Source organism: Neolamprologus multifasciatus, chromosome 20 (genome assembly GCF_963576455.1).
Source record: "Neolamprologus multifasciatus chromosome 20, fNeoMul1.2, whole genome shotgun sequence".
Classification (NCBI taxonomy): Eukaryota; Metazoa; Chordata; class Actinopteri; order Cichliformes; family Cichlidae; genus Neolamprologus; species Neolamprologus multifasciatus.
The window spans coordinates 2,598,135-2,619,761 of NC_140458.1; the positions used below are offsets into that span (position 1 = coordinate 2,598,135).

The 21,627-nt window shown below is 40.9% G+C and overlaps 1 protein-coding gene across 3 annotated transcripts; it reads right to left on the bottom strand.

Annotated features, from left to right (window-relative positions):
- Nucleotides 1–1,694: 1,694 nt before the first annotated feature.
- On the bottom strand, nucleotides 1,695–21,627 carry LOC146494080 (tyrosine-protein phosphatase non-receptor type 7-like). Of its 3 annotated transcripts, none has more exons than XM_085146048.1 (11): nucleotides 21,419–21,627; nucleotides 13,348–13,515; nucleotides 12,987–13,167; nucleotides 11,886–11,970; nucleotides 11,715–11,794; nucleotides 9,295–9,432; nucleotides 8,364–8,564; nucleotides 6,312–6,508; nucleotides 4,393–4,506; nucleotides 4,223–4,307; nucleotides 1,695–2,404 (listed from the first exon to the last, which is right to left on the bottom strand). In XM_085146048.1, exons 2-11 carry the CDS (start codon nucleotides 13,452–13,454, stop codon nucleotides 2,297–2,299), a joined length of 1,296 nt encoding a protein of 431 aa, XP_085002174.1. In that variant the 5' UTR covers nucleotides 13,455–13,515; nucleotides 21,419–21,627; the 3' UTR covers nucleotides 1,695–2,296. The 3 variants fall into 3 exon arrangements, with proteins under 3 accessions (XP_085002174.1, XP_085002173.1, XP_085002175.1); XM_085146047.1 differs by lacking the exon at nucleotides 21,419–21,627 and adding an exon at nucleotides 17,373–17,714; XM_085146049.1 differs by lacking the exon at nucleotides 21,419–21,627 and adding an exon at nucleotides 15,045–17,327.

The window sequence follows — 21,627 nt, forward strand, 5'->3', positions numbered from 1 at the left end:
ACTTTTAATTTTCATTAGGTACGTTTAAATTGTTAGTTAACGTGTTGGGAGGGGGGGGGGGGTTATCGGTGCTGCTTCCTGTTCGGGTGGGGCTGATACATGAAGAAGAAAGCAAAGCAAAGAGGAGTCAGACGTATGTATGAGTGAAACACTGCCCTCCTTCGGCTGTTCACGCTAAAAAAAAATACACAGATTTTTCTCTTTTTTTCTGGTTTAAACTTCATAATAATGGAAGTTTATCATGTTAGAAAAACACACATTCTCATTTTAAAAAAGTTTGCTTTGCTATATAATTATTTAACTTGGAACACTTTCTTTAAATGAATTCCTAAAGGACTGACTCGGGAATGGCACTAGGGCCACCACTAGGGGACACCGTGAGGTGCGTCATTCGTGAAACACATTTGGCAGTAAAGGGAAGTAAATATTGTAATATCTTATCAATGACGAATAACGAGTCATTTCAGATCAAATTTTAAGGCACATCTCTAGAAATGACGTTCTACAAACCAGATATATGTATTTTGTTGTATAAGTTTTTCTTATAGTTTTATGTGCCCTCGTGCCTTTACATTAACTTTCTATATGTCCTGGCCTGCTGACTCTACAGTGGCTGCTAAAAAAAGAAGAAGCACATCCTGAGAGTTCTCAGGAAGAAAACCCTGAGTCAAAAGCTGCTGACCTTTTACATCCCCTCTATAAAGAAGACTGTCGGCTGCTCTCTGCCCTCCCAGCAGGGCTTGTACACCTTTGCTGCCTCGCAAAGGCCAAAAATGTTTAGAAGGACCCCTCTCACCCTCGATTTAACCTGTTTCATCTCTTGCCCTCTGGCAGCTGCTACGGGGCCATCTAATTAAGGACAACAGGTTTCAACAATTTTTTTTATCTAAGATGTATAACAATGATGGGCCTCAGCAGACATCGATGATCCGTGTCTCTCTCTTCTTCTGACCTACCTCTCTGTCAGCTTCTCTCTTCCATCTCTCTCTCTCATTGCTCTGTGTTAAATCATATAAATATGATTAAATCATATAAATATGATTTAATGTGTTTTGTGCAATAACTTTCACACAATGTACAAGTTATTGCACATTATGTGCGAGGACAGTCACCACTGTGAAATAAATGTTTTTGTTTCTGGAATAATTAAAGCTAATATGAAGCACTTACTCACTGTGCATGTCTGCATTATTACCAATTTTCTTTGCAATATTCACGCTATTGATAATTGATTGTGTAATAAATGCATTATTAGTAACACTTTGAACATTCATCTTTTGCACATTTACTGTTGAAATGATTGTATGTTTCCTTTCTTGCATGTGAAATCGTTATAATTCCAGTAATATGAAGCCATTCATCTTAGAGTTCAACCTGAACCTGGAATGGACCCGTGATTCTGATTTTGAATGGACAGCAACACCAACGGAAAATCATTTCTGATGTCAGGAGGTGCGCTTTTTGAACAGAAGAACGTTACATCTTTTAATATTTTTGCTCAAAGGGCTGAAGAAGCATTTTTCTTCAGCATACCACCCTCATCTCTGGACACAAGGGTCCTTACATGTTTACCTGCTGTCCAGATATTTCCATAGGGTGTACTTACTTATTCACAGGACTTTATTGGAAGCTTAAAACAAAATTAATGCAGAGCTGGTCGGCTGAATGTGTCCTTTAAAAATTGCTGAGTGAAAAAGTATTTATATTCATAATTTATTGATCTGGTTGTTTTATACACATTAGTCTCTGAAGGAGATCAAAAAACAGCAGATTTCAACAAGGCTCAAGAGGTGTTTTTGTTTCATAAATTAACAGAATGGGTCAAATAATAAGAGAGAAACATGGTGATCCAATGATTTCTGATTGTCAAACATGCTCACTGCTGATGGGACAAACTGTCCTATGTGATTTGTTTTGATACCCTCAAATGTTCTGACTATTAAAACATGTCTTCATACTTAGCAGCCGTATTTAGAGTTAAACAAATAAATGTGTGTGGTAAATAGCTGCTCGAAAAATACCACAGCCAAGCCAATGAATATTCCTGCCTTCTTTTATTTAATTAGTCTGATTCAGTCTCAGTCTGTCATGAACATGATGCTTTTGATCTTCTAATTATTCCTATTCTCTGCTTGTTCAGTCAAATTGGAGCCAAACACCAGTTCTTTGGGGCCCCTGTAGGATCCTCCTCGTTCCCCCAGCCGTCCCCCTGCTGGTGCATCAGTTCTGCTGCTGCTGGCGTCTTTCTCCTCGCTTCTCCTGGACTTCTCCGAAGACACTGCTGGTTATCCAGGTTCTATGAGATCTTCCTGTTCTGTTTGCTGTGTAGCTCGAGGTTCTGCAGCTGTATGCTGACCTGGTCCTCTGGGTTCTGCTGGCTCTGAGGCAGTGTGGCAGGCTGGTTCTGTAAATATTCAGAATTGGTACACTGTTTACAACCTCAAACCAAAAATTACAGACGCAGCTGTCCTCTGATGGCTGCTGTGGTTCAGGTGATTAAGGTGCGGCTGATGTTACATGTTTCATTGCTAACATGCAAACTGTTGTTTATTTGGATTCAGTTCCAACCACATCATCCTGCACCCACAGACATGCACCACAGCACCAACTATTGATGAAAACAGTCCCCACCAAGTTCGAACTATTTCGGTGCAAAGCGCTGTGCAGCAATGACTGCGTATATTAACACTAGGCAGCAACCTGTGGCTGCAGCGCCAATAATGGCCACTCGAGGCTCTAACAGTGTGCCAATCCCCACAGACTGTATGAACAGAGTCAGTGTGGAAGCGCCTTAAAGCTGCATTTCTGGTTGTTTACAGGACTATGGCTCCCTTTGCACTTACTGAATACAGCTCAGTACAACTTATCATGTAATTTGTGGTAGCAATTACACTTAAAAAACAGGCTAAAGTAGGGTATGCTCACAGGCCTGTGAGCCTATAGTGTCCCTCAGTATCATGCTTAGATTCAGGCACACTCCCCAGGTCTAGTTTAAAAAACTGCGCCTTTGCACCCTGAACAATTTCTAAGCTAACTTTCCAATCTAACTTTAGCTTCTCATTTAGCTCTTCACCCTCCCATTCACATTTGTCACATTCACACCAACACAGCCCAGAAGATCACTGGCTGCTCTCTGCCCAGTCTGGAGGCCATTGCAAACTCCCGATACCTCAGCAGAGCTGGCAATATCATTAAGGACTACTCTTACCCCAGTAATCAACTGTGTGAACTATTACCGTCAGGGTGACGGTACAGGTCACATAAAACCAGGACAAACAGATTCAGGGATAGCTTCTTTCCCAGAGCTATCACCATAGTAAATAAGCACAAAACAATTAAACCTGCTTAACTATACCATACTTGCCATTGTCACTATATTATGCTGCTATCCTGTATATATCGTACTTATTATTGTCTGAGTACTTCGGTTGTTTTATTGTACTTTTTATATTTTACATTTATATTTATTATTGCATTTTGCACCAAGGGAGTGGCACTCCAATTTCGTTGTACTTTGTACAATGACAATAAAGGCTATTCTTCTTCTTCTTCTTCTTGTCTCTAAAAACCCACCGTTGTGCTGCCCAAAACACAGAGGCCTTTAACGACATCACACTACAACTAGTGGGTCACACTGCCATGATTGACTCCATCTTTTATATACAGTCTATGATTTGTCGCATAGGGCAGCGGTCTCCAACCTTTTTTGTACCACGGACCGGTTTATGCCCGACAATATTTTCACAGACCGGCCTTTAAGGTGTCGCGGATAAATACAACAAAATAAAACTAGTACTGGTACCGAAAAAAAGAAGATTTATTCATAACACACATGAAAAGACCCAGGAAAACCGAGTTAATGATAAAAACGATAACAAAATAACGCTGAAAACCGATAAAAACCCTGAAAACCATACATTTCACACCTGAGCCTCAACTCTCGCGGCCCGGTACCAAACGACTCACGGACCAGTACTGGTCCGAGGCCCGGGGGTTGGGGACCGCTGGCATAGGGCACATACCCGACAACAACACCAGGACCCCCAAAAAGAGTATTTATAGTTGCTGCCACTCAATGTGCAATAAATCTACAAACAGGAAGGAAAATCAGAAAACTCGACTTTTTGAATGATCTGTTTGTTGTTTTTACACATTTGTATAAACCACTGGGCTCAGAGCTGAAGGCCACAGGCAGCGGTCTCGGCAGGGTGCTGCTTTGTACCTGTTTCTGCTGCAGCTGGGAGCTGTACTGGGCCAGTGTGGAGTACAAGAACTGGTACTGCTCTGAGGTCTGGATCATACCGCCCCTGCAAATGAGTAGACCACAGGTTTTAAACATGCAACTGCATGTTAAAGACGGACTGCAAAGGAAAGAGAGAGGAAAACACCCACCTGTCGAGTCGAAGCTGACAAACTGTCTCCAGGACATCAGCTTGCCCGGTTTCTCTGAGCTGCTGACAGCCGATAGTGCTGGCTATAAAACAGCCTGTCCGCCCGATACCTGCACTGTAGAGGGGAGGACGGGGGAGATGTTAGGAGGACAGCAGTGTAGATTTAGGATGAGTATTGTATTCATCGACTCATCCATCTGTCTCATCAACACAAAGAACAAAATCTCGATCAATCAAATAATAATCAAGTTTTTAGAGCTCCACCTTTGGATGCAGTTCTTACTTGAGAACTGGAACAATTACAAAGATTGTCTTGTGACAGTCCTACGATATTCAGCTAAAAAGCGGCTAATGTGGAGGAAATGATAGGAAAGTTTCTAGAAAAGTTGGTAAGATCCACGACCTTTGTGCTGACTTTTCTTTGAACTCAGTCACAGCAGATTTATTTACTCTTTGCTCAGAATCTCTGGTTTCTGTGTGCTTCAGGCGTGCAGCAGCATATTGGTGCTCAAAGACGTGTGTCAGGTCACCGCAGCCCCATCGCTTTAAACTTTTATCTGTCCTCTCTGCTGTGGTCGGCTGCTCAGTCAAGGCAGCCATCCCTGCTCTCAGGCAGGAAGCAGCTTTCGACACATCGGCCGCGGCTCTGGTTTGACACATCGCAGTCTGTTCACCCGTAACCATCACGCTGCTGTCGGCGGATGTATTTCAAGAGTGGTTTATTGATGCATGTTTTAACTTCTGTTCTCCTTCATGTACACAATGTATTTTATATTTTTACTGTATTATTTTCTTTTTGGATTATTGCAAAGCACCTTCTTGTGCAAAGACGTCTATACTTCAGTTTAAAAACATGTTCCTGAATGGTCACACAGCTGCCTCGTCATCAAGCACAAGTAAACGTAAAGTTATTTTTGTAAATCAGTTTTGTTTTGTGACTTTATTTGAAGCTAAATTTTTTGCACACGAGCTTTTATTTTGAAAATTCTTTTGCCCTTCCAGGGTGTGACTTGTTGTTTATTTCAGTGCAGGAGAAAAATGAAACTGTAGCTGGTTAGCACTTAGTTCTCTTTTACCAACGTTGTTTATAAAAACATGGTGCAATGATCAACTTCTTCATTTTGATGCATAAACAGCATAAACAGCTGTTCTGTTCTCTTTTCATAATGAGATTTAATTGGCCAGTGGCCTCGTCTGTAGAACCAGCTCCCAGTTTGGATTCAGGACACAGACACAATCTCTACTTTAAAGATTAGACTTAAAACTTTCCTTTTTTCAGAAGCGTAAAGTTAGGGCTGGATCAGATGACCCTGAATCCTCCCTCAGTTACACTGCAATAGACCTGCTGGGGATTCCCATGATGCTTTGAGTGATTCTTCTTCACTCACTATGTGTTTATACACCTCTCTGCATTTAATCATAAATTATTATAAATCTCTGTCTCTCTTCCCCAGCCTGTCTTTGTCTTGTCTTCCTCCACTCATTGCTAACCAGTCACAGCAGATGGCCCCGCCCCTCCCTGAGCCTGTTTCCGCTGGAAGTTTCTTCCTGTTAAAGGGAGTTTTTCCTTCCCACTGTCGCCAAAGTGCTTGCTTGGAGGGGATCATATGATTATTGGGGTTTGCACTCTATCATTAAATAGTCTTTACTTTACTATGTAAAGCACCTTGAGGGGACTGTTGTTGTGATTTGGTGCTATATACTAAATAAAAACCAAATGAATTGAGTCGTAGCCACTGGAGCCGGACAGCAGATTTTATTTATTTGGCTAACTTGAGCAAAATGAAGCGAGAGAAGTGATGCTTTAGTTGAGTAAGATATGACACCTGTCTGTGTTTCGTCAGGTAACGTGAACGAACCAGAACCAATTTTATCCATTTTGAGAAATCACAATTTTTTTGAAGGAAAACTAAAACTGACCTGCAGTGGATGATGATTGGTCCAGGGCTGGAGGCGGGCGCAGAGACTTCCTGAGAGCTAGAGGGCGGCACGAGGGACTTGCTGTACGTCTCCACCTCTTCCACCAGCCTTAGATATGGAGCTATGCATTGTGGGATATGATGGTCAGGCCAAGATGTGAACCAGTAGTGTCTGACGTGTCGACACTCTGAATGGAGCTGAAAGCACACAAACACACAGTTATCAAACAAAACCAGGTGTTTCTGTTGGTTTTATTTTGGAAACGTGCATTTATAATAAAGCACTATTTTATTTCTTCCTAAAATTTAAAAAGTTTTTAAACCTTAAGTAACTAAACTTATCAGCAAAATGTGAATGAATTGTTTTTTTTATTCGTTACAAAGATGTTTTTGTTAGACTGACAAGGAAACCCATATGGAAAAGAAACAGTAAAAACTTTAAAAGCCTTACATAAGATGTGGCCTACTTCGTGTAGTGAATCATGTAAAACTTATATGATTCACTCAAGAAAGTGGCCACTTTCTCATTACTTTCATATATTGTTTTAGGAAGTATCCAAAACATACAAGTTTCATTTATATAATTTTTCACATTTTTCTTATATCTGTTTTCACTCTTGTATGTTTTTCATACAAGTTTCACACAAGACAGATGCAAACTTTATAAGATTTATATAAATCTTTTCCATGTGGGAATGTTGGATTAGTTCAAACTCACTCAGAGTTCAAATTTCGCCCAGAGGAATGTGATGCTTTTCACTTTTGTTTGTGGAGACATTTTAGAAAAAGTACTTTTAACCCTTTAAGACCTACCATAGAACCAAGTCCGCCAGAGCTTATATTATATTTTCACATGCTGTGGAGCCATTTTTGGGAGCATTTCAAGTTGTTATACATCAATACAACCGTTATAGCCCAAATTTTAATAATATGTCTGCATTAAGTGCATAGAAATTACATAAATTGCAAAAAAGTGCAATAAACTACAAAAAAATTGAAAATCATTTTTGTTTTTTAACATATATTTCTAGTTAGAGAAATTTAAGAGGCTTATCCCTCAAAACTGTAAACACAAAAAAGTTGCACAAAATAGTTTCCTACCACAGGAAATTTATTTTGAGTGTCTTCATAGTTTTATTTTTGAAATACACCAATTTTTATATACTGCAAGAAAAATGAAAATAAAAATTATAGTGCAAATTTGCAAAAAAGCAGCATATGCATCAAAATAAACTATTTCCAGCAGTGCAATATGAGTCCTAAGCATCCCAGAAACGACACAGAAAGTCATAAAGTCAAAGATAACTTTTAAAAACACCAGTATAGGCTCATGAGGCCTTGATGGTAAAAAAGCTGATCGGATCGGCAAAGCGTGTTTCTGGAATATTATGTTTTTGTTGCTGCAAGCGCTTTTTATGCAGTTTTTGCAAAGCTATATGTGGAAGGAAACCGTGACCTAGCACAAGCTGATGGCATAAGATGTAAGTACAACTCCTCCCGTTTCATATGCAAAAAAAATTATTGCGCTAGCTTACGCGGTTGCAGTTCTACAAGGATTTAAAAGTAGTTGCGCAAAACGGAGCGTGCTGCTCTGACCGGTTTTAAAGGGTTAATGATGAAGATTTTTAATAATCACCGCTCTGAATTAGTATTTGTACCTTCTGTTGAAAGCCTAACCAGCGCACAGCAATGACAAAAGTAATTTCATTTTCACTGATCATGATTCTGCCTTAGTTAGCTCAGCTACTTCCACTCACTGCTATGAATGTACAAATCTAATAACATCTTCTAGAAGCTTTAAGAAGCTGATAAAAGCCTAAGAAATATTTCATAAGTCTGTAATCAGAGTGGTTTCACCAGAAAAAACCCCAAACACCTCTGCAGACGTCTAATCGGTCCATCTTTGTTTAACCACAAAGCATTTAAGCAGTGCAGCTTTGTAGAGCAGGACTGCAGTAACGTCAGTCATCCATTTAGACAGTGATCTTCAGAAATGACAAACATTTAACACATGGCTTCATCTGGCTCATGGAGGTGAAATCTGCGACTGTACCTGAATCTCCATATCTGTGACCGTGAATCCGTCTTTCTCTCGGCTGTCTTTCACTCTGATGAGGAATCTGCCGATTCGTCTCGTCTCTCCTTCCTCTTCATTTTCCTTCTCCCTCTGCCCGTCCTTCTCCTCCGTGTCTTCGTCCTCCTCCTTCACCCTCTTCGTCCTGTCTCTCGGCTGTGGCCAGTACACCTCACATTTCTTCAAACAGACAAACAGCCAAGTGTTCAGATCCATAATCAGATGGATGTAGCATGAATGCACAGCTCAATGCTCAGTAGAATACAAGAATAAAGTCACATTAAATGGAGTAGAAAATATACAACATAAATATAATAAATAATAATAAAAAGCAGCTTTCTTTAATGGACTCTGTACTACACACTCAACTCTGTCAACACTGAATTCTGCAATCATCTGTCACAACAGCAAAACTCCAACATCATGTTTACTGATGAAAGCTGGCCTGCATCACCCACGCAGAATTTCTTAATACAGAGGAAGCTGCGTGAGTAAACATGCAAGACTAGAACTGTGGTTTTATTTTGTGCGATATCTGTGTTGTTGTGCAACAGCGAATTCAGCTGCGACTTCTTTAACGTTGTCACTTTAATCAATTTGAACATTGGTGAAAAGGCGCTGCTGTGGAACTTAAATACAACGGCTCCCAGTGCACTGACAGTCCACAGCAATCTTGGCTGCTCATCACTCAGGCTACCTGACAGGTTTGGTGCCCTGTGAGGTCGTCCTGCTCCCCAAAATAAAGTTCAGGTTGAAGTTTTGACACAATGGAGGAGATCCAGTGAAATGAGGACAACCAGGGAGTGTCTGAAGAGCGACAGCAGTGCAGAGGAGGGTTTGTTTTTCCACAAATTTGCGGTGCAGCACAGCTATTACACAAAAGGATGAAACAACACTTGTGTCTCCTCACCTCGTTGTTCTCCTTCAGCCTCGTAACCATGACGATGATACTGCTCCTCTCCTGCCACACCATGTCCCAGAAGTCTCCCACGGTGTGCACCATGGGCCCCTGGGTAGCGATGTAGGCCCTGGGAGCCCCTTTGTAGCCCTGCCACATAAAGAGCATCAAATCTCACAACAATCGGTCAGTAAACTTTCTCACAGTGTAATGCTTTACTCTGAGGTCAATACCAAAATTTAGGTAGAGGAAGGAAACATTTAATGATATTTTGGAGGAAACGGAGACTTTAGTTGTCAAATAAAATAAAGAGAAAGTCCACAGAGTTCTGTACTTGTGGTAGAGACATCTAGGGGACACCTTTGCAGCATCGTAGCTGCAGCAGTTGTGTCTTTGAGACAAAGCACAGTTCACCCAGCCTTCATGCCACAGTTTAAAGCATGTTTTACATCCTAATTTCTATTTTAGTGTTCTCTGTTTCCATCTCAGCTCTGATCAGGTGACTGACAAGCGCATTTGCTGACTTGTGGACCGAGTGTTTCCAGACCAGCTCTCTCTCCAACCTGGAAGTGCTTGGTATATTCTTTGTTCATTTGTTTGCAATAAACCTTTTTTGCTTTTAAACTTTCATTATGTCCTGTATCTAGGCTTGCACAAATCAACGATGAGGTATTTTCCAGCAGAGCTGGATGCACTCTGACCGTTTTCTTCGTGTTGTTTCATTTCTCAGGTTGGTATAAATAGATGCAAATGCAGATTAAGAAATGTCACTTGTTGTTTTTGTCACACACATTCATCATCCCCTAGACGTCTAAAACCACCCTGGCCTCACAGGGCAGGAAGTGAATGATTCAGATTCAATAACAACTGTCAAGTGTCCAACCAGCGCGCCACCAAATATTACAGGAGTTTAACCGAACGGCAGATGAATGAATGCTACTTTTTACTTGTTGTTGCACATCAGCAGAGGCAGCAGGTGCTTTACGAAAACTGCCAAAAAGCTTGTGATTAACAACACAGGCGCACACTCCACAAACACACACAAATTGAGCTGAGGCTGCACAGTGTGAGGGATGCGTGGGCCGCAAGGGAAGACAGGGGGAGGGGGAGTCGGGGACATGTCACTTCCTCCCTCACTTCCTGTGGTTTTCCTGGTTGCAAACTCCCACGCTGACAAACCGACGGCTCATATCTGATGTTCTGTTTGTTTAGCTGTCCAACACACACACGCACACACACACACGCACAAACGAGAAGACACCCACGCAGAGTGACAACGCTGTCACACACTCTATCAGCTTGTTTCCTTTTTAATAAAACCCTGAAGGAAACATATTTTCTTTTCTGTCACTTGACTCATTTAATCCAGGACTAAGTAACAAAATGAAACGGCTCAAATGAAAGAAAACACATTGTTACTGAACCTGAGATCTCAATGACAGTAGCTATTTTCAAACAACTTTATCTGCAGTATATTTGATAAAGTATAGATAATAAATATACTCATAGAAGATGACAGCCCAGACTCTGACAGTGCAAGCCTTTAAAAGCTCCTAATCATCCCAGCACAATTTTAGAGTTCGGAGAAATGTCCAGGATTCAGTTTCTCTGCTGCGGTACGGCAAGGATCAGTGTGATAAGGACCTCTGACACGTCTTTTTAAACCACCATGAGCCTGAGTTAAAAAGCCTCTTAACCGTCACTTTCTGTCTTTTTTTCTGTTTTTAGGAACAACACTCCAAATGTTGCAGCAGGAAACATGTCGGCGGTCTCATTAGACCAGGCAACCTTCTGTTTTCAGAATACTTAATGTGGTCTTCTGCTGCTGTAGCCCACCTGCTTCAGGTTTCCACATGTTGTGCAGATGCTCTTCTGCGTACCTTGGCTGAAACGTGGTTATTTGAGTTACTGTTGCCTTCCTATCAGCTCAAACCAGTCCGGTCATTCACCTTTCACCCTGAGAACTTCCACTCACTGGATGTTTTCTCTTTTTATGACTCTTTTTTACTCTCTGTGTGAAAATCCCAGTATTTCTCAGCAGTTCCTGAAATAGCTGCCATATTCAAATTCACTTAAATGACCTTTCTTCCCTGTTCTGATGCTCAGAATGAACTTCACCAGATCACCACATGTCCAGATCCCTTGAGCTGTGATCCTGTGGCTTAGATGTTTGCTGATGAGTGTATACTATCAATTTTTATTTAAATAAAAAATATATTAGTTCCAGAAAATATATCCCACTTTTCATTAAACCATTAAAATTAGCAACTAAAACCAAGCAAAAGCACAACATGCTCATTTGTGCTGAGACAAAAGAGGAGATTACAGAGACCTGATGTGGTCGCTGGGAAAGGCCCACCTGACATAGAGTGTGAGGTGACAGAAATCTGTGGGGTTAGTTGACTTGGTAAGAAATACTGTTAGACTCTTACCCTGATGTAGTTGGCGTTGATGTAGCGATCAGGCCCAGGTTCATCGTCCGGGTTCCTCAGGATCACTCGGCTCTCAGGGTCTAAAGACAAACATACAAATAATGCGCGGTGATAAATGGGAATAAACACATCAAGAGCTTTTCTACTGAGGTGAGACAAGCAGGAACTGACTGGGGAGGATGGTTTTGTATCGGTCTTTCATCATGTGTCCCGGAACATCGAGGTCAGCAGCGTTCACAAAGTTCGGAGGGATCTTCTGTTGGGGAGACGGGAATATTAATGAATGTTAAAACTGTCCTGAAAGTTGGAGAGTTTAACAGAAAGGCTATCCCATACCTGCTAGAAAGCACTAATTCTGGAGTAAATGTTCAGGATTTTAAGGTAATTGGTGGATCTGATGTTTTCTAGATATCATAGCTTTGCTTTTGTACTGCAGGTACATACAGTCAGACAAACAGGAATGAGAGGAGGAAGGTAAAAGATTTCATAGACATTTCGTCTTGATGCATTCTCAATCATCCAGGAAAATAAATCTCCAAAAGTTGATTCTGTTCATCTGGATGTAGCGTTTTCTGGGAGAAACGTTTCGTCACTCATCCAGGTGACTTCTTCAGTTTGAGACTGAAGAAGTCACCTGGATGAGTGACGAAACGTGACGAAACGTGACGAAACGTGACGAAACGTGACGAAACGTGACGAAACGTGACGAAACGTGACGAAACGTGACGAAACGTGACGAAACGTGACGAAACGTGACGAAACGTTTCTCCCAGAAAACGCTACGTCCAGATGAACAGAATCAAATTTTGGAGTTTCATAAACTGTTTTGGGCAAAAGACTCCAATAAAGACTTTACAATATGAGCAATTTGAGGGCTTTTCCATTGTCCATGACAGTACAAAGTGCAACACAACGTGATTGTGCTTCACTGTGTCAAAACCTGAACCCCATCATCCTGAGCTGATGAGCCATCTGCGGTGTTGATCTTTTACAGTGAAGACTAATATTCTGCCGTTTGGACTGTGCTTTGTTTCTGCAGAACAGGCTGCCATCAGCAGTGACATCATCAACATGAAAGTTGGGCCACTTTGACACAGTGCTGCTTGTAAGACCTAAAAACACGTTCAATCCAGAATCAGCAGTTACTGCTGGCACGTGTTACATGCACAGCAGGAACAAGTCCTGCAGATATTTAGTTTGTTTCACCTCATATTTCCCTTTTGTCTCAGCTTAATTTCAATGTGTTGAATGTTTGCGATGTTTTGAGTGTACCTGGTACTCTACATTCAGCGTATTTGTGTCAATGGCAGCTTCCTGCAGCAGCGTGTGTGTGAGTGGTCGTGAGGAGGTGTGAAGCAGCTGAAGCCACACCTCCTTTGGGGTGGAGACAGAACAGACAGTCTCCACCCCCAAAGTGTTCACATCCAAAAGGAGAGACAGATTAGAGCCCCGCCTGCAAGATAAGAAAACATTCAAGAGAAAAAAGATGACTGATAGCAACTTTAAACTCACTAAAGAAAACATATATTCAGAGTTTTTACACATTTTAGTCACAAAAGTGTAAATTTAAAAAATGACATTTTTAGAGGACTCAGGGTTTTAGAAAGCAAGATTATGCATAGTTAACACTCACCTCTCCTGGAGCCGGACTGAAGCTTTGCGAGGAGGTGTGGTCAAGGGTGGGGGTGTCACTGGTTCCTCAGCAGGAGGGGAGGCGGAGTGCACTGCTGACATGCTCATGGTGAGTATAGGTGTATTTCAGTGGTTGGGTCCTGTCCTATCTGCGCCTCACCACAGCATGCTGCAGTACAGAGAGAGAAGGAGCTTTAACATCAACACATCATTTAGTTTTTCAGTAACCAGGAAGCAGGATAGGCTGGCAGAGCGAATCAGAGCTGCTGATGACCAATCAGCAGCCACCATGCTCAAGCGTCACTGCACCCACCAAAGTCTGCTGAACTCTGGGAAAAGAAGCACACACTGTTTCTGAAGTTAACTTTTAGTCTAAACTGTAGATAAATGATTTTGGAGGTTTTTTCTTGTTTTTTCTGTAAATGTGTAAAACTGCTTCACAAAAAATTAAGACGTCACAAAGATGATGTTCAAGTGTAAAATCAGCCGGTGAGATCTACACAAAAATGTAAAACAGGCTTAAGTGACTTGCCAATACAAGTAAGAAAGATTGAGAAAGATTGCTGACTGGGAATTACGTTTAAAGCAACGGCAACATGTTTTAACCTCTGTTTTCGACTGTGGCGTAAAAAATGGCGTGTTTTGATATGAGACACAGAACATAAACCACGAAGAAGACAGAGGCTCTCTTTACCAGCCTCAGTGAGATAAACCTTGCTGGAATTTCAGCTGTTATTTGGTAAATGGTCTGTATTTGTATAGCGCTTTACACATCCAGTCATCCACACATTCACACACTGGTGATGGCAGCTACATTGTAGCCACAGCCACCCTGGGGCGCACTGACAGAGGCGAGGCTGCCGGACACTGGCGCCACCGGGCCCTCTGACCACCACCAGCAGGCAACGGGTGAAGTGTCCCAGCTGGGGCTCGAACCGACAACCTTCCAATTACAAGACGAACTCTCAACTCTTGAGCCACGATCGCCCACTTTTATGCAAACTGTGAACCCATTTTATTAAATTTGCTTATAAATGACTTTCTGTGAGTTCACATCCACTCTTAGTGCATTATTACTATTAGACGGATGCATCCTGATAACTAATTGAATTTCTGAATAGATGATCATGCTTCTGTTGTTTGCCTGTTAGTGTTCTGCTCCTGTGCATTTTGGATCAGCAGGAGTTATTCTTGGCTCTAGTCTGGCAAAGATTCAGGTCAATTTTGCCTTTAGACCAACCTGGTTGAGTGATAACACCAGTCTAGGCACGAAGGAAGGAATACGAAGACATTAGCAGCTTTTATCATGTAATTATGGTCACAGTAACTGAATGCATCATAAGAGAAAAATACTGAATATGACTCATGGGCCTGTAGTACAACAGATATTTCCCACTGCTTTTTATAACAGCTAACAGTGCAAGCTGTATGAAAAATCAAGCAATAATATCTGAGACCCTGTATTGTCATTGTTATTACAGCAGAATGCAGGGAGCAGAAGATGAATGACAGTTACAGCCCTGTGCTGAAACATGTGTCTGTGCAACTGCATGACTCAACTGTATAAAATGAGAGAAGCTACAGTGCAAAAAACTGAATAAAGCGGCACTTTGGAGATTTTTTGTGTCACACATTTTTTAGTCTAAGCCTTTTTGTTGTGGCCAGTTTTGCAAAAACAGAAAGTGTGTTTGCACTCACCATTCTGTTCCTCTGTTGCTTCTCAGCTTCACTTTAACTTAACCTCTTAAGCCCCAACGCCCCCTGATACGGGGGCAAAAAGCAGGAGATCAGGTAGGCTTGGGGCTTAAGAGGTTAAATTTCTGTTCTGTTTTGTCATTCAGGAGTTTCCAAACAAAATAAGAAGCTCACACTCCACGTGTCGCTGCTGACAGCCCTCGTGACAGTTCGTTGTTGTCATCTGACATGCTGAACAAATTATTAATGCGATGATGAGGCAGCGCTCTCGTCAGACGCAGCACAGATCTGCCATCAGCACCCGGCAGACGAGACCCGACGAGCGCTGGTAGCAAACTCAACCTGCCTGAACCCTGATGACGTGAAAACAAGTGTGTCTGTGTCTGTGTGTGTGTGTGTGTTGTCACTGTTCAGTGTGTTTCCACATCAGTTCGGACCTGAAACGTTTCAGCGTGTCTCCATCGGAAGAGAGTTTCCTCATAGCAGGAAGTCAGCACGCCCACACTTACTCAACGCACTCATACAAACACACGCCTCAGTCAATAGACTCAAACATAAAGGCCAGACATACATATATTACTATTTAGATTTTTTTAGACTGAATTGAACTTTACAAAATATGTTTCTTTAGAAAGCTGCAGAGAGTTTGTGCTTGATGCTGTTGTTGCAACTCGATCATGAGTCAAAACTCGAGCTTAGCAAAGTTTGGATGATTCACAGAGACGCAATAGACACATTAATGGGAAACACAGCAGGCTGGAATAAACCAGAATTACAAATCAACACGTACATTATCTGTTCATTCACAGAACTGGTTGAAGTTCTCAGAAGTGCTGTTTAACAGAGAATCGAGATAGGAGTTAGATGGAAATGGACGAGTTTCACCAGATTTTCATGGATGTCAAACATTCTCGTCTTGCTGTGATGAATTTTTGTTTTCTTTTTGTGCACGGCTCATTTGGGCTTTTACCTAGAAAACAGTAAATGTTATAAGAACCCCAGAGTGCAAACTGACAATAAAAAAATGCTGCAGAGGCACCTTATCTCTTTGGTTATGGTTTAAGTAATTCTGGATAATCTGTAATAAATAACAGATATAAAACATGGGTTTAATGTTAGGGAGGTCCTGAGGTGAGGAGTTATTTGTTCCTCTGTGCTTTAATCTGAACCTCGGGACAGTTGGGGCATTTGTTCAGCCGACCTCGGGGATCTTGACATAATGTGTAAACTTAAAAGATCACAGAGGCATGACGGTGCAAACCCATGCAAACTCTGGCAGTTGGTGGAGGAACTCCAATATGGGGGACGTGAAGTCTCGCTTGCATCTGAAAATTAATAACTGTCCCGCAGCGTTTTGGACCAGCTGCAGTCGGCTAAGCAGTGACTGACTGACACCTGAATAAAGACTCTTACAGTCGAGGTGAAATGAACGCACAGGTAATGCTCTCAAAGTCTCTGAAACAGCAGAAAGATTTCATTTTTGTGAGTAGCTGGAGATGAAGGAAGCTAGCTTTGATGACAGCATTCACGTGTTTGTTCCTCGCAAAGTGCTTTTTATAAATGTTTAAAGAACCGAGGTCACAGAGGTCAGGAAACGTCTGAAACGTGTGACGAATATGCAAAAAGTCAGGAACAGCGAGGCGACTTCACAGCACTGCATATCTTCAGGTTCCTGACAAAATGAACTTATTATGCTGAATCATGCAAACATCGGGATTCTTCTGTCACCTAACTAGAAAACTTCAATGTTGCAGCTGGAGGTGATTTTACTACGTCCATACTTCTGGGTACATTTTGAATGCAGCATAACATGAGAGTTGATTTATATTTCAAAATCTGCAGTTTTAAAATAAATGTTATTGAGTGCAAAGCTCTTTGTTTATATTTGAAGTACATTGGAGTAAAAGTGCATAACATAAAGATGCTGATGTATTACATGACATTCCTCTGCTGGTCCTATCCATTCTGTCAGCCAATCATGTCGAGGATTGTAAGGTTAACTGTATGTTAGTCCTACAATCCACACACATACACACACACACATGAACACCACACCCCCCCTCCTGGACACACCCCTGGCCATAGCAAACGCTAAATCTTCAGGAGGTTGCTTGTTGTGCACAACATTTTCCTGGAAACACTGCATCCTCTCGAGCTTCTAATTACACTCATGTAACATATTTAAAACAATTTGTTGCTGTGGGTTATATTTATAGTAAAAGTACTCATCTTTTTAGTTCCCATGAGATAAAACATGGGACAGTTATCAAAGACTTATCGAAGGTTTTCAGAGATAAGCAGAGAAGAATGTCTTAAATTGATCAAGCTTACCAGATGTTTCTTAGCCATGATGTTCTGTGTAATTCAGGTCTGTAAGATGTAAATCCGTCTCTGATACTGAAGCTCCGGCTCACTTTACTCGCACAACTAATAAACTAATCAGCAGCTCAGCAAATCGCTAACTAGCACTGGAATAAATGGGCGCTCCCCATTTGTTCTCTCTCTTTCCCACCTTCCTCAAATGAAACTAATTACTTACTGACACACCGGGGGCAAGAAGAAACAAGCGAACGCAGAGGGAAAGTGATAGTAAACGAGGGAGAAAAAACAGAACATTAGGTGAAAGAGAGAGAAGAAGCAGCAGGAATGGACTTGTCCTGTTTTTCTGGCTGTTATTACCTTGGTTTAAGGTGTGCAGGTAGAGAGGGAGAGGCAGAGAGACCTGAGGGAAGAGAGAGAGAGAGAAAGAGTGAGAGGGAAAATTAGTCAGAAAGAAAAAGAAGAAAAAAGAGATGGAGAGATAATGAAAGAGAGGAAGAGTGAAATGCTCCGGGCGTTGATTATTAACACACCAGCAACAGCTGCTCATGAATCATTCATGTCAAATCACACAGCACATCGCTAACAGCAGCAGTACAGGAACATGCACTAATGTAACACGCATTCATATAAAACAGCAACATAACAAACAGCAATATTAGCCTGCACCCCCTGACACTGATGGCTATTTACCACAGAGGAAACTTAAAAGTCAACCCTTTTTATGAGAAAACACTGACTCAACCTCACACCTCCACACTGTTTTTCACTCGTCGCTCGACAACGGAAAATTCTGTCCTTTGGACCTTTGAACCCCAAATGTGTGACGTTGTTTAAAGGACTTTCTGCTCCTTTAGAACATTTTTATTGTGTTTTATCGTGAAACGCCACTCGAGCCACCTGCTTTATCTCCCATCTCCCTAAAAGCTCACGTCTGACTGGGCTCTTTCTGGAAGCCTACTGAAGAGCAGCACACTGTGAGCTGCTGTCATTCGTTTTAATCTCAATATGACTTTAAATTGGAGAAATAAAGAATGTAATACTAAGCATTTTACTCCACCTGTTGAAGTGGAGAGCATGTGGGACTGGATCAGTGCAGAGGGGAATCAGCAGCGACTGTTTGCTTTGTTACAAAAGCAATGTATGCATCTATGCTGCACCACACTTACTGAAGTCAGCACAAAAATGCTGGTTTTCTTTCAGAAATATATATCTCTAATATTCAAGATATTCTTCCTACATCCAAGTAGAAGGGTTGGATCAGGCTTTCTAGAAAATATTGTGAAATTAACAGAGCAAAACAAACCCTAGCATTAATCTTACAGACGCGTCTAAAACCTGCATTCATGGTTAAATAGTAACTGGAGCCTAAAGACAAGTGGAAGCTAAATTTACTTGAACTTTTACACGCTTGCTAACAAAGACTGAGAAGTTTGCCGTATTACTTTACATATTCTATATTAGGATATTAAAAACAGTAACAAATCATTTATGGAGCCATAAACTCCACATTTGAGTCACCTGGAAACATGTAAAACTCATCTGGAGACTTTTCAGTAGGTTGAAGATCAAAGAGTTCATTTTAGCTTCCAGCAACTTTTCTCCTTTTGGCTAAAAAACAAATGGCTGCTTTTATTTTTGTGATGGATGCATTCTTCCATTTAACTAATAGGGGCTGATGCTCATCCTAATATCCCCCCAAAATAACACGACGATGGAGCTGCATCTAGGACTTTAATATTGTGCAGCAATAAGAGGGAAGGGACTTGAATTTCACTTTCACTAAGTGGAATTTAAGTGAAGTTAAAGGCGTGAATGCTCGGGGACTTCATGACCAAACCCTCACAGCCAGTCACCACTGCGCTAATGAAAATATGCAAGACTGTCGTCTCAATGTCAATCATGTTTTGTTAAGAGAAGTTAAACACTATGTATTTTCATACTGTCTTATACCATCCATCCATCGTTCTATGCCATGTTATATTATATTCATATTATACTTACTCAGGAGCAATAACAGAGCAGTCTACACAGGCAGGATTAATAACTGGGCTTTAAGTTGCTCTTAGATGTCTGAAAACTTCATGTTACCAAGAAGCAAAAGGTAAATATTTGCAGCATTTCTTCTGGGTGTTAATGTGCAAAAATATACATTTTGCTGCTTCTTCCTTTGAGTTATATAAAAAGGTTTGAATGACGTGTTTTGTATTTTAGCAGCACAGCGATGCAGCGATTAGCTCCATGAGGCCCTGTTGCCTCACAGCGATAACAGTCTGGCTTTAAATCTATCTTTGTGGTTGCTGTAGGTGGAGATGTGCGATAAATGAAGCTGATTGGTCAGCAAGTCTGTAAAAGTGATAAACTGATGAACATCCATTTGAAATTTCTCTAGTTTTGCATGTTTTTTTAAAGTCAAGTTACATAAACGTACAAATTTCCACCAGCAGTTTCCAGCTGTGCTCTTTTCACAACGACAAATACTGCGTGTGAAAAGTCTCACAGCAGAAGTTTCTTTACCTGCGATGGTACAAGATGTTTTTTTGCTTTTGAAAGCATGCTCTACAACAAACTGAGTCATATGTTACTGGAGAAAATACTGGGCTGAAGTCTGCAGTTCAATAGCAACAAGTAATGTGCAATAAACACAAAGATGAGTGACGATATTAAACAAAACTGTTAATGAGTTTTACTAATGATTCTGTTTCTGGAGCGCTTCCAGAGCAAACGAACGCAACTCACCCAAAAGACTTCCAGGTTTGAGTTGATATTTAGTAACTGAGCGTAAGAATAAAGGCTGCACAGGGAAAAAAAGGACAAACACTTTTCTGTGTTTGTAATGTGTGTCTTAATTATCGTGGCTAGTATTGGTAACCATTAGCAACAGTTTCTTAACCATTACTGATGTGGTTGCTACCTTTGTCATGCTGGCTGTCAGGTGAGGAGAGATCAAACTAAAGAGAGGGTCGGATTTTCCCCTCGGTACTTATCTGTATTTATTACAGGTGACATAATAAGCCGAGTGGCCAAGAATCACATCACACAGCCAAATACTGAACCCACGGTGCACGTACCCCCCCAAACTGAAACACCCCCCAATATTAAAACACTTTACTCAGTGTGAAAACACTGAAAGATTATTTACAGCTATTTAGAACCCAGATTGATCCATAAAGGTTTCTTGTACATTGATAACATCACTTAATACAGTAATGTTATTGTATTCAGTATATATAATGTGGGGAATAAACAGCAGTGGTGCAGTTATAGTTAGTACAGGTAGGTGACTGTACTTTACTGCAGGAGCTTTTGTAAAGACATTTTGTGATCAACTTCACATTTTACCAATAAAAAACAATATTTGCAACGAGATCACAGTCATGATTTTTAAGATGTTATCTGAAACAGTTAACATCAGCAGAAATATGTATTCACTCGGTCGTGGCCGGGTTCAGTATTTCTGTAAAACAGCTTGTTTTTAAAAATGTTGAAATTGCTTTAAAGTGGGAGGAGAAGACGCTCCACATCTAAAGCATATTTGTGAAAGTTTTGTTGGTCGTTTTCACTGTTCGCTCACAGTTTTCACAAACAGCTGTTCCAGAAATCGAGGCACAAGTTTGTTCGGGTAAAATTAACTTAAATAAATAATAACAATAATTCATGCACTACCTTTTTTTTTTACAGTATATTTTTTCAGGTCTTTTAAACATTTAATTTTATTATCCTGATTTTTCCACAATGTGTGTAAGACATATTTATAAGAATAAACATTTTATTTAAGAATCTTATTTATATCATTTTTTAATCAACACCTAAAAGTAATATTTAGTCTGAACATATTATTTTCAGTAGATGTATGTATAAAATATTATATTAGTACTTTACATGCACTACAACAGATTTACCTCCGTTTTTAGCATCCAGCAGTAAAGATGCATAAACTTTGTATGATAAAAGTTTGTCATTCATATTGTTTTCCTGTTATAAGTATGTCCATCACAAATATCTACACTGCAGCCACACTCAGGTTGCCAAGTTTTCACCCCCCTCCTCCTCCTCACCTCTCAGAGATTCCCGGTATCCTTCGATCCTTCCTTCCCGCCTTTCTGGTCTTCCTCCTCCTCTCCTCTTCTTTCTTCTTCTCTGTTCTCTTCTTCCGTCTCTCTCATCTGTTGCTGCTGCTTTCTGTTGTTCTCTCTTTACTTCTACCTTCGCCGCCACTTCCTTTTCTGCATCCACCCACTCACTCATTACCACACACACACACACA